The following is a 15,362-nucleotide window of genomic DNA, read 5'->3' on the forward strand; positions in this document are numbered from 1 at the left end:
AAAATATGAGGAATAATTTTGATAGAAAATATACTCGATTCTAGTATAAAGTACTGAATTATAATGTAAAGTGCTGAATTTAATCGGAAATATATTCGTTTTTAGGTTTTTTATACCTAAAAAATCTTAGGGACAATTTAGATAACAATATTTGCATGAGAAAGTAATACTTTACATACGAGAGTGAAAACAAAATTTTTTATCATTGAGAACTGCATACAAAGTTATAATTATAATTAAGAATTTTTCTCTATTTTACTGCTTCAACAATCCAGTTATTTTATTTTATTTTATTTTATTACATGAGAAATACTTTATTTTGAAAAAAGAAATAGTGTCTTTTGGAAATTTGCCAAAATTGTATCGAGCAGCCGTCGTTGCGGCTCCGGTCTCTTTCTCTCCAAATTGAGCTTTCATGAGATCTCACATCTGCCGATGGCCAGCCATCACCCGAATCTTCTCCACATCCGCATCCCCACAGGCTTCCATTAAGGCCCTGGCGATACCCCAGGACATCCAATCCCTCGCATCCGCCGGCCGGCTCAAGGACGCCATCCGATCCCTCATCCTCCGCCGCCACCTCGGCCGCCCGGTCTATCCGGAGTGCTTCGTCTCCATCCTCCGACGCTGCGCTGACGCCGATTCCCTACTCATCGGGCGGCAGCTCCACGCCCATATGGTCGTCACCTGCTTCGATCAGGACCCCTTCGTCTGCAACCATCTCATCAATGTGTACGGTAAGTGCGGCTCCTTGGGCGACTCCCGTTGGGTTTTCAGAAGGTTGGGGAAGAAAAAGTTGCATTCTTGGAACATTCTGATCGCTGGGTACTGCAAGTTTGGCTTTTTAAGTGAAGGTAGACGCTTGTTTGATGAAATGCCCAAGCGGGATGCGGTTTCGTGGAATACGATGCTCGCAGCATATGATCATTGGGGACCATGCGAGGAGGCACTGAAGTTGTTTGTTTTGATGACACATTCTGATGGCGATATCGATCGTTGTGGGCTTTCCAGTGTGATTAGTGCCTGTGCCAATCTTAGATTTATACAGAATGGAGAGGCACTTCATGGGTTTTCTGTAAAGCTTGGACTTGATTCGCATGTTCAAGTGGGTAGTGCTGTGGTTGGATGCTATTCAAAATGTGAACAGTTTGATGATGCTGCTAGATTTTTTTATCAAATGGATGTTAAAGAGCTCTTTACTTGGAACACAATGCTTGATGGTTATATACAGTGTTCAAAGATTAGTGACGCAATTAATTTCTTCAACAATATGCCGGAAAAGAATGTCATCTCTTGGACTACCATTGTGGCTGGATGTTCACGACATGGTAGAAATGAGAAGGCAATTGATTTCTACAATAAAATGCTTACAAATGGTTTGATGCCTGATTGGATGTGCTTTGTTAGTGTTTTAGATGCATGTACAGGGTTGTTGGATCTTAGAAAAGGATCGAAGATTCATGCTAGTATTCTTAGAAGTGGCCTTGGAGCAGACAGAATTGTTGGAAGTGCCTTAGTGGCCCTCTACGCAAAATGTGGGTGCTTTATTGATGCACAAAATGTATGTCATGATTTAGCTGTTGTTGATGACTTCTCACGGAGCGTACTAATAGCTGAATATGTTAAACATGGATTGTTTGATAGTGCACACAAATTGTTTGAAAGCTTGACCGTGAAAAGTGTCGCACTATGGAATGCATTGATTGGAGGTTATGCTGCAGCAGGTTTGTTTGGAGAGGCTTCTGCAACCTTTAAAAGAATGCAGATGGATGGTAAGTACGGTGATGATTACACCTTTGGAAGCCTCCTCACCAGTGGTGTGCATCTGGAATTAAGTTTTGGTGAACAACTTCACTCACTGATAGTGAAGTTGGGAGTTGATTCATCTCTTTTTGTAGCTGGTGCTCTCATTACCATGTACAGCAGCAATTTAAATTGTCAAGCTGCGGTAAGAATATTTGGGTCCGTCAAGCATCCAAACCATATTATATGGACTTCCATGATTTCTGGGCTTGCATCAAATAATTTGATTAATGAGGCCATCCATATGTTTTCTGTCATGACTGCTTCGGGTATAGTGCCAGATAATGTTTCATTATCAATTGTTATTGATTCATGTTCAAGTTTATTAAATCTGCATGTCGGAACACAACTTCACGCCTTTGCGTACAAGTTAGGTTTTGAATCAGATGTTGTAGTTGGAACTGCTCTCATAGATATGTATGGGAAATGCTGGAACATTGATCCTGCATCACGTGCATTTGTTGATATAAACATGCACAATATTTTTAGCTGGACTGCACTAGTAAGTGGGTACATGAGATTGGGAATGCATGAAACTGCGAAGAAGCTTTTTGAGATGATGCCTCAGCACAACATTGTTTCATGGAATATAATGCTTTCTGGATATGCAAAACATGGTTTTTCATCAGAAGTATTACAATTATACAGTCAAATGTCTAGATCAGGCCTATTGCCAGATCTGAGAATTTTTGCCTCTCTTTTAGCAGTTTGCATCGAGTCTAAGTTGGTGGAAAATGGAAAGCAAGTTCATGCCCAAATTATAAAGAACGGCAATCATGTGAAGGCACAAATTGATTTATATTTGACGCATATGTACCAGAAATTTGGAGAATTAGGGAGTGAAAATGAGTTCACTTCTAGCTCCTTTGATTCAATTGTCACAGATGCTGTGGATGGATCAAAACCAGATACCATATCAAAGAATATTCAACTTTTAGCATCTGCCTACTGGAACTACTTTAGTAGAATGAATGGCCAAAACAGAGCAGATTGATGGAATCATTGTCTAGCAAAAGTTCATCACATTTGGCATTTTGCCATGACTTCTGCACTGAAATTTGACTCTGATGGAGGATTAGTGCTTGTGCGACAATAACATTAATCCATTTCAAACGTACAGGTTAGTCTTCTGGTTTTGTTTATTGCAAAACATGAAATTGAAAATTTGCTGTCTGTACTTTTAGATTGAGAATTTAACTAAGGGCTAAGAATTTGCAACATATGACGCACAAATTTTAGAGCAAATGCAATTTGAAAATGCTTAGGCAATGTGTATTTTTATGCCAACTTACCACTATATCTCAACATGCTGACTATCTCAGTGCACTAGCTTTTCGTAATAATGTTGCTATACTTCTGATTCAGAACGTCTATTGACACCCAAGTTTTATTGGCATCATTTTAATTTTACCAATGCTTTCAATCAGCAATATCTGAATGTATAATTATTTGTGCTGAGATTTGTGATTCTTTTCCTTTTTTAATCAAAATTATTTCAAATCACATGGTAGTAGGCTGCCAGTACTCAAACTACAGTAGAATTGGAAATTTATTTGTTTTTTTTTAAAAAAAATTGATCTTTAAGTATCATTCACTCTTTCAACCATACTTTTTATGCTCATCTTTGGCTTGGTTTCTATTTTAAGTGAAGTTGTTGCTATTCGTATTAAAACCACATTATCATTTTTAAAATCATTTTTCATGTGACAAACAAACATTTTATTACTTTCAAATTTAGCAGCATGGATTTTGGGTATGCTTGCGAGGTTCTTATCCACAGGTTGTTGTGCAATGCTGCATCCATGATTCCTTAGCAAGAATAGTTTAAAGGTAGATGTTTAGAAATTTGCAAGGACAAGTTTAGAGGGAGGTGAGGGACTATGATGCATGATAGTTTAAGGGTGTACTGTGGATCCCAAAGTATTGAAATATTTGGTGTAAACCATATGTTGGTCATGAAAGTAATATGGATTTGGTACTTTGGTTTGTGCCAGATATTGGTTGACAAACTGACTGTTAATATCTTTTATTTAACGACATGTGTGTTGATTTGTTGTAGTATCAATTAACAGCTAGGAGGTGGTAGAGGGAGAAGAGGACTATGACAGTGACTTAATCCATGACATGATCCATCTTCCCCCAGGATCAACTTCAAGATATGTTGAATTTCCATCCAACTAGGTTTGATTATGCATCTCTCATGGTTTTATATTCCTGTTTTGCTGCTTCATAGAGGCACTTGTTTGTCCCCAAGTGATTTTATATTTATGTCACTGCTTTTTATGTCACGATCTACTGTCTCTTATATCAAATGCCTTGCTTGTTTCTCGTCTATTTCCATTTCAAAATCTGTGGTGGAAGCTCTCACTCATCCTGATGGAAAAATGCTACAGTTAAGAAAAGTCGGCTTTACATGCTAATGTTACTAACTCATTAGTTCATTGTTTTCAGGCAATTTGATTGTTTCTTGTCACTGGGCATGCTGAAAGTTAATCCTGATACCGCAACCTTTTTCATAAAGCTTCGCTGTTCGCAGAAGAATATGCTCAGATGCATTACTCTGATTGTGCAATACTGTGTTGAACTTGGGTTCTGCTCGGGATGTATGCCATCTGTGTTTTGTAGCAGCTTAACATCAAGGATACATTATCGTATTGGAAGGCCTCATGGTTTATCAACCAAAAAAGGCCTTATGGCTCAAATAGTCTCTTCTAGCATGATATGACAACTTCATTAAAGATATTTGAAGTTCGGTATGATTTAAAGTTCAGGTTTGTAGAAAAAAAAGGTGAGATAGAGCCATAAAATGCTCGTTTGAGCACTTACTAGTGAAACTATCGCCGGGGCTATGGTGGGAAGGGCGTTCAGTTGTCATCCAGACACTCACGGTTCGATTCTCAGCTATGGTGCATTTGTAGAAATTTTTCCTCCAAATGGGGCTCACAACCAAGGGATGTTAAGCTTCTGGGCCGTCCGCCACAAGCGTTTTCTCATTATCCTGGCAATCGGTGGGAAAATTCCGTGGGACCGGGCCGATCGCCCCAGGTTCAACGATATCTGACATGGTTAATCATTTTTTTTTTATCGATACTCCACAACAGCTCCTTGTTTGGATCCATGATTGAGAATTTTTTAAATTTGTTGCTGAAACTATAGGACCTTCTTCCGTATCACTGAATATGGAGTTGACATATGATGCAATTTTGTTCCTTCCCGGTTGTTACACTGCTTCTCGTATTCTTCTCCGAAATCAGAAGATGAATTCAGTCATAGCACTGCGTCAGGGGATTTGTTTTCGCCACAGGTTTGTAGAACTTTATCAAACCATGAATTTGAAGTTCTTTGGGGTTTTATTATTAGTGGAAAGTGAAATTTCATGCTACAATTTGGGGTTTGATCTAACTGTTTGGTTATATTACTGCCTGACGTTTCGTCAAATAGTTCTTCCTCTTCGATGTTTTCGCTTTGTAAGCATGTGATTACATTGCCAAACACAGTATCGCAATGTGTAGAGTTACAGCCTTGCAGGCAAAGTTGAATAGGATTGAAGAAAGGAGCTCATGATTGGCATCTTCGGACAACCCAACTCAAACGAGTAGTTTGGGAGAAAGCTGACCGTGATGCGGGGAAAGGGTTAACTGAAGTTATCTCGCATAGATAGAGCTCTTAAATACGTCGTCGGTTAAAAATCCATCATATGGTGGGTCGGATTGTTAGCTAAAAATTTTTAAGTTTAGCCCAGGTGGATCGGATTGTTAGCTAAAAATTTTTAAGTTTCGTCCACGAGTTCATTGAATTTTTTATTTTAATTTTAAATTATAAAAATATATATATTTTCTCAACCCGTAAACTAATTTCATTCCATCACATGCCGGCCTGTTTTGAGGATAGATCCTCTAGTTCGTAATTTGTGGATCAAGGGATGGTTCACTATTATAGACCTTTGATTTGGATAGATCTTACTAACCTAAAAGTGGATTCCATCCAAATCAATGGTCCTCGTACAGTAAACCATCTCTTGATCCGTAAATTACGGACAATACTCTATTGAATTAAATTAAATGTTATATATAATAACAACTACAATACTCATCTTATAAGATGTCCAACAGTCCAAGATCCGCTTATGATTTTTATATAAATATAATAGCGCCCTAAGCATCGAGGTGTTTTTTTTAAATGTCAAGATTTTAATCCAAAAATATGTTCTGTTTTTACAAAAATTACAATTTAATTTTGTTTTCTAAATTCTTTAACATGTATCAAAATCATCATGGATATGATTTTTTTATATTTTAATAAAAATAATGAAATTAGATTACTCTTAGTGATGCTATCTGTAGATTTCTTTTATTTTTTAAAAAAATAATTTTATATTGACAAGTATTTAGATATGCAAAATAAAAATAGAAATAAGTTCCTGCCGAGGGTTTAGTATTATAATTTATCTCTCGGTCTTCATGGTGGATAATGAAATCCCTATAAAATGTTGTTTGTAAGATGATAGATTTATTATAATACGTTAAGAGATTAATTTATGATAGACGTATGTTCTTGGAAAAAAAACATTCCATTATAAATTGATCATGTGATTTATTTTCCTTTATATAATTATTTAGTTTAATTTAATTTAATTTTAAAAAAAAATACTAAATCTTAAATTCCGATCAACTCAAAGTCATTTCAATTCTAACCCAACTAAAAAAAAATCCTAATTTAATCGGAATCTGAAAATTCACAATTCTGACCTGATAATTTTTGGATCGACTGGATTGACCTATCAAATTCATTTTCAACAATCCAGTTATTTTATTTTATTTTATTACATGATAAATTCTTTATTTTGGAAAAAAAAAATAGTGTCTTTTGGAAATTTGCCAAAATTTTTATCGAGCAGCCGTCGTTGCGGCTCCTTGGTCTCTTTCTCTCCAACTCGAGCTTTCATGAGATCTCACATCTGCCGATGGCCAGCCATCACCCGAATCTTCTCCACATCCGCATCCCCACAGGCGTCCATTAAGGCCCTGGCGATACCCCAGGACATCCAATCCCTCGCATCCGCCGGCCGGCTCAAGGACGCCATCCGATCCCTCATCCTCCGCCGCCACCTCGGCCGCCCGGTCTATCCGGAGTGCTTCGTCTCCATCCTCCGACGCTGCGCTGACGCCGATTCCCTACTCATCGGGCGGCAGCTCCACGCCCATATGGTCGTCACCTGCTTCGATCAGGACCCCTTCGTCTGCAACCATCTCATCAATGTGTACGGTAAGTGCGGCTCCTTGGACGACTCCCGTTGGGTTTTCAGAAGGTTGGGGGAGAAAAGGTTGCATTCTTGGAACATTCTGATCGCTGGGTACTGCGAGTTTGGCTTTTTAAGTGAAGGTAGACGCTTGTTTGATGAAATGCCCAAGCGGGGTGCGGTTTCGTGGAATACGATGATCGCAGCATATGATCATTGGGGACCATGCGAGGAGGCACTGGAGTTGTTTGCTTTGATGAGACATTCTGATTGCGATATCGATCGTTATGGGCTTTCCAGTGTGATTAGTGCCTGTGCCAATCTTAGATTTATACAGAATGGAGAGGCACTTCATGGGTTTTCTGTAAAGCTTGGACTTGATTCGCATGTTCATGTGGGTAGTGCTGTGGTTGGATGCTATTCAAAATGTGAACAGTTTGATGATGCTGCTAGATTTTTTGATCAAATGGATGTTAAAGAGCTCTTTACTTGGAACACAATGCTTGATGGTTATATACAGTGTTCAAAGATTAGTGATGCAATTAATTTCTTCAACAATATGCCGGAAAAGAATGTCATCTCTTGGACTACCATTGTGGCTGGATGTTCACAGCATGGTAGAAATGAGAAGGCAATTGATTTCTACAATAAAATGCTTACAAATGGTTTGATACCTGATTGGATGTGCTTTGTTAGTGTTTTAAATGCATGTACAGGGTTGTTGGATCTTAGAAAAGGATCGAAGATTCATGCTAGTATTCTTAGAAGTGGCCTTGGAGCAGACAGAATTGTTGGAAGTGCCTTAGTGGCCCTCTACGCAAAATGTGGGTGCTTTATTGATGCACAAAAAGTATGTCATGATTTAGCTGTTGTTGATGACTTCTCACAGAGCGTACTAATAGCTGAATATGTTAAACATGGATTGTTTGATAGTGCACACAAATTGTTTGAAAGCTTGACCGTGAAAAGTGTCACACTATGGAATGCATTGATTGGAGGTTATGCTGCAGCAGGTTTGTTTGGAGAGGCTTCTGCAACCTTTAAAAGAATGCAGATGGATGGTAAGTATGGTGATGATTACACCTTTGGAAGCCTCCTCGCCAGTGGTGTGCATCTGGAATTAAGTTTTGGTGAACAACTTCACTCACTGATAGTGAAGTTGGGAGTTGATTCATCTCTTTTTGTAGCTGGTGCTCTTATTACCATGTACAGCAGCAATTTAAATTGTCAAGCTGCGGTAAGAATATTTGGGTCCGTCAAGCATCCAAACCATATTATATGGACTTCCATGATTTCTGGGTTTGCATCAAATAATTTGATTAATGAGGCCATCCATATGTTTTCTGTCATGACTTCTTCAGGTATACTGCCAGATAATGTTTCATTATCAATTGTTATTGATTCATGTTCAAGTTTATTAAATCTGCATGTCGGAACACAACTTCACGCCTTTGCGTACAAGTTAGGTTTTGAATCAGATGTTGTAGTTGGAACTGCTCTCATAGATATGTATGGGAAATGCTGGAACATTGATCCTGCATCACGTGCATTTGCTGATATAAACATGCACAATATTTTTAGCTGGACTGCACTAGTAAGTGGGTACATGAGTTTGGGAATGCATGAAACTGCGAAGAAGCTTTTTGAGATGATGCCTCAGCACAACATTGTTTCATGGAATATAATGCTTTCTGGATATGCAAAACATGGTTTTTCATCAGAAGTATTACAATTATACAGTCAAATGTCTAGATCAGGCATATTGCCAGATCTCAGAAGTTTTGCCTCTCTTTTAGCAGTTTGCATCGAGTCTATGTTGGTGGAAAATGGAAAGCAAGTTCATGCCCAAATTATAAAGAACGGCTATCATGTGAAGGCACAAATTGATTTATATTTGACGCATATGTACCAGAAATTTGGAGAATTAGGGAGTGAAAATGAGTTCACTTCTAGCTCCTTTGATTCAATTGTCACTGTAGATGGATCAAAACCAGATACCATATCAAAGAATATTCAACTTTTAGCATCTGCCTACTGGAACTACTTTAGTAGAATGAATGGCCAAAACAGAGCAGATTGATGGAATCATTGTCTAGCAAAAGTTCACATTTGGCATTATGCCGTGACTTCTGCACTGAAATTTGACTTTGATGGAGGATTAGTGCTTGTGCGACAATAACATTGATCCATTTCAAACGTACAGGTTAGTCTTCTGGTTTTGTTTATTGCAAAACATGAAATTGAAAATTTGCTTGTCTGTACTTTTAGATTGAGAATTTAACTAAGGGCTAAGAATTTGCAACATATGACGCACAAATTTTAGAGCAAATGCAATTTGAAAATGCTTAGGCAATGTGTATTTTTATGCCAACTTACTACTATATCTCAACATGCTGACTATCTCAGTGCACTAGCTTTTCGAAATAATGTTGCTATACCTGTGAATCAACCTCTCTTGACACCCAAGTTTTATTGGCATCATTTTAATTTTACCAATGCTTTCAATCAGCAATATCTGAATGTATAATTATTTGTGCTGAGATTTGTGATTCTTTTCTTTTTTAATCAAAATTATTTCAAATCACATGGTAGTAGGCTGCCAGTACTCAAACTACAGTTGAATTGTGGAAATTTATTTGTTTTTTTAAAAAAAAATTTGATCTTTAAGTATCATTCACTCTTTCAACCATACTTTTTATGCTCATCTTTGGCTTGGTTTCTATTTTAAGTGATGTTGTTGCTATTCATATTAAAACCACATTATCATTTTTAAATCATTTTTCATGTGACAAACAAACATTTTATTACTTTCAAATTTAGCAGCATGGATTTTGGGTATGCTTGCGATGGTTCTTATCCACAGGTTGTTGTGCAATGCTGCATCCATGATTCCTTAGCAAGAATAGTTTAAAGGTAGATGTTTAGAAATTTGCAAGGACAAGTTTAGAGGGAGGTGAGGGACTATGATGCATGATAGTTTAAGGGTGTACTGTGGATCCCAAAGTATTGAAATATTTGGTGTAAACCATATGTTGGTCCCGAAAGTAATATGGATTTGGTACTTTGGTTTGTGTCAGATATTGGTTGACAAACTGACTGGTAATATCTTTTATTTAGCGACATGTGTGTTGATTTGTGGTAGTATCAATTAACAGCTAGGAGGTGGTAGAGGGAGAAGAGGACTATGACAGTGACTTAATCCATGACATGATCCATCTTCCCCCAGGATCAACTTCAAGATATGTTGAATTTCCATCCAACTAGGTTTGATTATGCATCTCTCATGGTTTTATATTCCTGTTTGGCTGCTTCATAGGAGCACTTGTTTGTCCCCAAGCGATTTTATATTTATGTCACTGCTTTTATGTCACGATCTACTGTCTCTTATATCAAATGCCTTGCTTGTTTCTCGTCTATTTCCATTTCCAAATCTGTGGTGGAAGCTCTCACTCATCCTGATGGGAAAATGCTACAGTTAAGAAAAGTCGGCTTTACATGCTAATGTTACTAACTCATTAGTTCATTGTTTTCAGATAATTTGATTGTTTCTTGTCACTGGGCATGCTGAAAGTTAATCCTGATACCGCAACCTTTTTTATAAAGCTTCGCTGTTCGCAGAAGAATATCTGTGTTTTGCAGCAGCTTGACATCAAGGATACATTATCGTATTGGAAGAGGCCTCATGGTTTATCAACCAAAAAAGGCCTTATGGCTCAAATAGCCTCTTCTAGCATGATATGACAACTTCATTAAAGATATTTGAAGTTCGGTATGATTTAAAGTTCAGGTTTGTAGAAAAAAAAAGGTGAGATAGAGCCATAAAATGCTCGTTTGACCACTTACTGGTGAAACTATCGCCGGGGCTATGGTGGGAAGGGCGTTTAGTTGTTATCCAGACATCTACGATTCGATTCCCAGCTATAGCGCATTTGCAGAAATTTTTCCTCCAAATGGGGCTCACAACCAAGGGATGTTTAGCTTCTGGGCCGTCCGCCACGAGCGCTTCCCGATTTACCCTGACAATCGATGAGAAACTTACGTGGGGTTGGGCTAGTCATCCCAAGGTCAAAGATATCTGACATGGTTAATCATTTTTTTTTTATCGATACTCCGCAACAGCTCCTTGTTTGGATCCATGATTGAGAATTTTTTAAATTTGTTGCTGAAACTATAGGACCTTCTTCCGTATCACTGAACATGGAGTTGACATATGATGCAATTTTGTTCCTTCCCGGTTGTTACACTGCTTTTCGTATTCTTCTCCGAAATCAGAAGATGAATTCAGTCATAGCACTGCGTCAGGGGATTTGTTTTCGCCACAGGTTTGTAGAACTTTATCAAACCATGAATCTCAAGTTCTTTGGGGTTTTATTATTAGTGGAAAGTGAAATTTCATGCTACAATTTGGGGTTTGATCCAACTGTTTGGTTATATTACTGCCTGACGTTTCGTCAAATAGTTCATCCTCTTCAATTTTTTCGCTTTATAAGCATATTATTACATTGCCAAACACAGTATCGCAATGTGCAGAGTTACAGCCTTGCAGGCAAAGTTGAATGTGCAGGGATCCTCTGGTCCATTTTTAACGGACCAGGTCATGGTCCATTACAGTGATTGATGGGATTTAAGCCCCTGGTCCAGGAGTGGATCAGGACAGACGGGACGAGAGGATCCCGTCTGAAGTTGAATAGGATTGAAGAAAGGAGCTCATGATTGGCATCTTCGGACATCCCAACTCAAAAGAGTAGTTTGGGAGAAAGCTGACCGTGATATGGGGAAAGGGTTTCTCGTAGGCTTGAAATTTGAATCGGTTTGAGGCGCGACAGGCAGAAAGGAACGATCAATCCATTTGCATCTTATTAGAGACAAAGTTAGGAAATTTATATAGAGATCTAGTTGATCAGAATTTGGAGACAATTCATTGCAAAGAAAGTTAAGGCATTGGTATAGCTATGGCATATAATTCCTTCCAAGTATCTTTTGTAATGCCGAAAAATATTATTTTTATTGAGAATTAACTAAAGTTATCCCGCATAGATATAGAACTGTTAAATAGGTCGTCGATTAGAAATCCATCATATGATGGGTCGGATTGTTAGCTAAAATTTTTTTAGGTTGAGCCGAAAAAATATATATATTTTCTCAACCAGCTAATTTCATTTCACCACATGCCGGGCTGTTTGGATTTGCAATAGACATGAGTTGGCTTATTTAATTCTACTTTTAAATAAATTAATAAAATTTTAATTCAATCTATTTAAATTTTTTATCCATCCAAATTGACCGCTTTAAGCATAAAATTTAATAAATAAAAAAAATCATATTGCCGATCTTGAAAATAAAGAAAATTAAAATTTATAAAACTAAGTAATTTGTAAAAATAATATCATAAATTAAGTGATTTTAAAATGATTGACACCCGCCGCCGCTCCTCTATATATTGGAGGATGGTGGTAAGAAAACTCAGAATTTTCTGGTGGTTTTCCGGAAATATATCGTGTTCCGCCGCCGCCGCCGCTCGAGCGATTCAAAGAGGAGCGCAGAACCCTCGCCGTCCCCCCTCTCGCCGCCCTCTCTCGATCGATCTGGCGATGTTGAGGCTGTGGAGGTGCTACCAGAACTGCCTCGCCGTTCATCCCGTGAAGACGCAGGTGATCAGCTCCGGGATCCTCTGGGGCTTCGGCGACGTTGGCGCCCAGATGGTCTCCCGATGGACGGCGGCACCACAAGCGCGCCAAAAGGTTGATTTGTTCTTTCTCTAACTTTCACCATTGATGTTTAAATTCGTTCTTCGGTTTTGATTTGTTTTTTTTTTCTTTTGTTCCCTTCTAATTTGGAAGGATTCCGCATGCGATGAAATATAGTTTAGGTTTGTCATTGATGATTTGTACTTAGAACGTTTCCGTCATTTTAGGGCGGATTCTTCAAGTCCAGATGAAACATTTGCATTATAGAGCTATTAGAGCACAATTCTGAAATTTTCCAAGAAACATCTTTATTATCTGGGCTAGCACTGATACTAAAGCGTGTTGTTAATACAGACCATAGAATGATAGAATCAAACCTAGAAATATTCTAGGACAGTAACGCTGTCTGTTTAATCAGGTTCTTTACCTAGATGTTGCAATTTAGTTCAGTCAAACTGAACTATCTCCACTCATCCCTCAGAGGTGAATCCTTGTCAAAGTGAAGCTACAAATCTCAAACCTAGGTCAAAGCAAAACAGTTGGTGCCACATACTCTTTACTAAATCCATTTGCCTATTCGTAATTTGGTAGTTTTCACTCACCTCAACTTCCTAAATGACATAAGATCACTTCTTAAAAGTATATTGCATAAGTATTTTTACCACAATACTAAACAGATCATTTCCCTTGGGAAAAAAAAAGAGTACACAAACAGATAAAAGGGGTGTTTTTAGGAGTTCTTGGAGTAATGATGTGATGATCTGATCTTCTGTTAGGAGGATACTGTAATACACTGTTGAGAAACTTACAATTGCCAAAGAGAAAGTATGTTAATTATTGAGCTTTTAATTACTTGAGCTTAGTTTACCAAGGAACAAAATTTCCACTCTATTCATCTATTCTTCAATCAGAACAAAATTCAGTGTCCTAACGTGTTTTATGCCTCTCTTGATTGTTGAAGTCATTTGATGTTCTGCATTCGAGCGTGCACTCTGTTCCAGTATCAATAGCTGTCGAAATATCAAAAAGTCATTACTGTGATTGATATACATATTTCCATCATATCTGTCATCTCTATTTTTCTGTGAACATGATTCTTCTTATCAAATCTCAGTAACCTTAACCTTCGCAAAGCAATATTGCGTTAGGATTATGTACTTGGATTAGCATTGCCTTTCATTTTATGACTAGTTTGAAGAATAAACTCTAAATGGAGGTTGTATAAATGATCCTATTCGTCTCATCTCATTCATTTCTTTTTGTCTGATAGGTTTATTTATTTTTGGTGCCTATACTTCTCTTCTGTAAATGACTTTAAGTTCATGTTTTAATCCTAATACTCGAAATGTTTCCATAAACCTCATCTATGTAATTTCTATCACATGCTACTACGATTCTAGGCTAGAGATCAGTGGCCTTACTTGGACTGTCTGCCTCCTGAAATTATAAATTTTATATTAAAGCATTTTGGCGAATTAGTTCTTCATGTCACTCCTTTCGTTCGGTTGGCTAATTGTTGATAGCTACGCTGCGCATTGCAGGAAGAAGGCAAGGATATTAAAATAGACTGGAGAAGGGTAGTCACAACAAGCATGTTTGGGTTTGCATTCATCGGACCGGTCGGCCATTACTGGTAAGCGAGAGCTCTTCTCAAAACGGTTAGATCATTTACTTCCCATTGAATGCTAACTTGCTTCACTTCCATAATTTTACCATTGTTAAACATGATTCATATTTCCAACGGATGAATCATTATAGAAGAAAATGGGTGTATAAAATGTTGATCATGAATACTTGGGGTTTAAATGGCTCAAAGAGACATATTGCTTTATCTGTAGGTACGAGTACTTGGACCATATTGTCCGGTTTCATTATCGACTCCACCCCAAGTCGCTAAAGTTCGTCACTGCAAAGGTGGTGGCAGATGCACTTCTTTTGGGTCCTCTAGACCTACTGATCTTCTTCTCTTACATGGGAGTGGCCTCCGGAAAAGGTCTAAAACAAGTGAAAGAAGACGTGAAAAGGGACTTCCTTCCGGCCCTCCCGGTAGACATGGCCATTTGGCCTGTAGTCCAGTTTGCAAATTTCCGATACGTCCCGGTGAAGCAGCAGCTTCTCTATGTGAATCTAGTTTACTTGTTTGAGAGCAGCTTCTTGTCCTGGATCGAGCAGCAGGGCAATGCTCCCTGGAAGAAATTGTTTACCTCTAAAAATACTAGAATCGCCCTCATTTCTGACCACCCTGATATTTCTTAATTATAATCAAACTACGAACCACCGACCCATTTTTTATCTAATTTTTTCTTTTTAATTGAGGTCACATTGTTATTGGTTTTCTACGATGATTCGTAGTAACTATCTTGTATGTTCACAATGTTATATTATTTAACAACCGTCATTCTCATGGCAATGTCGATGTAACTCAATTTGTGTTGTTAGTGTTCCATTATTATTTTTTTGATTCATTGTCACAGGGCTCGATAGTATTCCTTGAAAAAAATTAGCTTGACCCATCCTTTTAGATTGTAATATGATCCTTTTGAAGCTTTAAATTTACAATATATAGCATTTGAAACTGTAATATTTATGCCGAAAAAGTGTGAAAAAAAATGGCAAACCTGGAAGATCGAATC

The 15,362-nt window shown here is 37.9% G+C and overlaps 3 protein-coding genes across 9 annotated transcripts; all 3 read left to right on the plus strand.

The window, feature by feature from the left end:
• The first annotated feature begins 370 nt into the window (after positions 1-370).
• Positions 371-5,240, plus strand: LOC122032102 (putative pentatricopeptide repeat-containing protein At3g25970). Of its 5 annotated transcripts, none has more exons than XM_042591368.1 (3): positions 371-3,984; positions 4,255-4,848; positions 4,960-5,240. In XM_042591368.1, the coding sequence occupies exon 1, from the start codon at positions 416-418 to the stop codon at positions 2,795-2,797; it is 2,382 nt and encodes a 793-aa protein (XP_042447302.1). In that variant the 5' UTR covers positions 371-415; the 3' UTR covers positions 2,798-3,984; positions 4,255-4,848; positions 4,960-5,240. The 5 variants fall into 5 exon arrangements, with proteins under 5 accessions (XP_042447302.1, XP_042447293.1, XP_042447308.1 ...); XM_042591359.1 differs by having other exon boundaries at positions 371-2,923; positions 3,863-3,984; positions 4,255-5,236; XM_042591374.1 differs by having other exon boundaries at positions 371-2,923; positions 3,876-3,984; positions 4,255-5,236.
• Positions 5,241-6,679: 1,439 nt separating this feature from the next.
• Positions 6,680-12,071, plus strand: LOC122032132 (pentatricopeptide repeat-containing protein At2g22070-like). 3 transcript variants are annotated; one of them, XM_042591402.1, is made up of 2 exons: positions 6,680-9,245; positions 10,198-12,071. In XM_042591402.1, exon 1 carries the CDS (start codon positions 6,747-6,749, stop codon positions 9,120-9,122), a length of 2,376 nt encoding a protein of 791 aa, XP_042447336.1. In that variant the 5' UTR covers positions 6,680-6,746; the 3' UTR covers positions 9,123-9,245; positions 10,198-12,071. The 3 variants fall into 3 exon arrangements, with proteins under 3 accessions (XP_042447336.1, XP_042447327.1, XP_042447340.1); XM_042591393.1 differs by having other exon boundaries at positions 10,576-12,071; XM_042591406.1 differs by having other exon boundaries at positions 11,573-12,071.
• A 422-nt stretch (positions 12,072-12,493) lies between these two features.
• On the plus strand, positions 12,494-15,120 carry LOC122032153 (protein Mpv17-like). The gene is made up of 3 exons (XM_042591414.1): positions 12,494-12,783; positions 14,271-14,362; positions 14,568-15,120. Exons 1-3 carry the CDS (start codon positions 12,634-12,636, stop codon positions 14,983-14,985), a joined length of 660 nt encoding a protein of 219 aa, XP_042447348.1. The 5' UTR covers positions 12,494-12,633; the 3' UTR covers positions 14,986-15,120.
• The last annotated feature ends 242 nt before the right edge of the window (positions 15,121-15,362 follow it).

The sequence above is a fragment of the Zingiber officinale genome, chromosome 1A (assembly GCF_018446385.1).
Source record: "Zingiber officinale cultivar Zhangliang chromosome 1A, Zo_v1.1, whole genome shotgun sequence".
Taxonomy (NCBI): domain Eukaryota; kingdom Viridiplantae; phylum Streptophyta; class Magnoliopsida; order Zingiberales; family Zingiberaceae; genus Zingiber; species Zingiber officinale.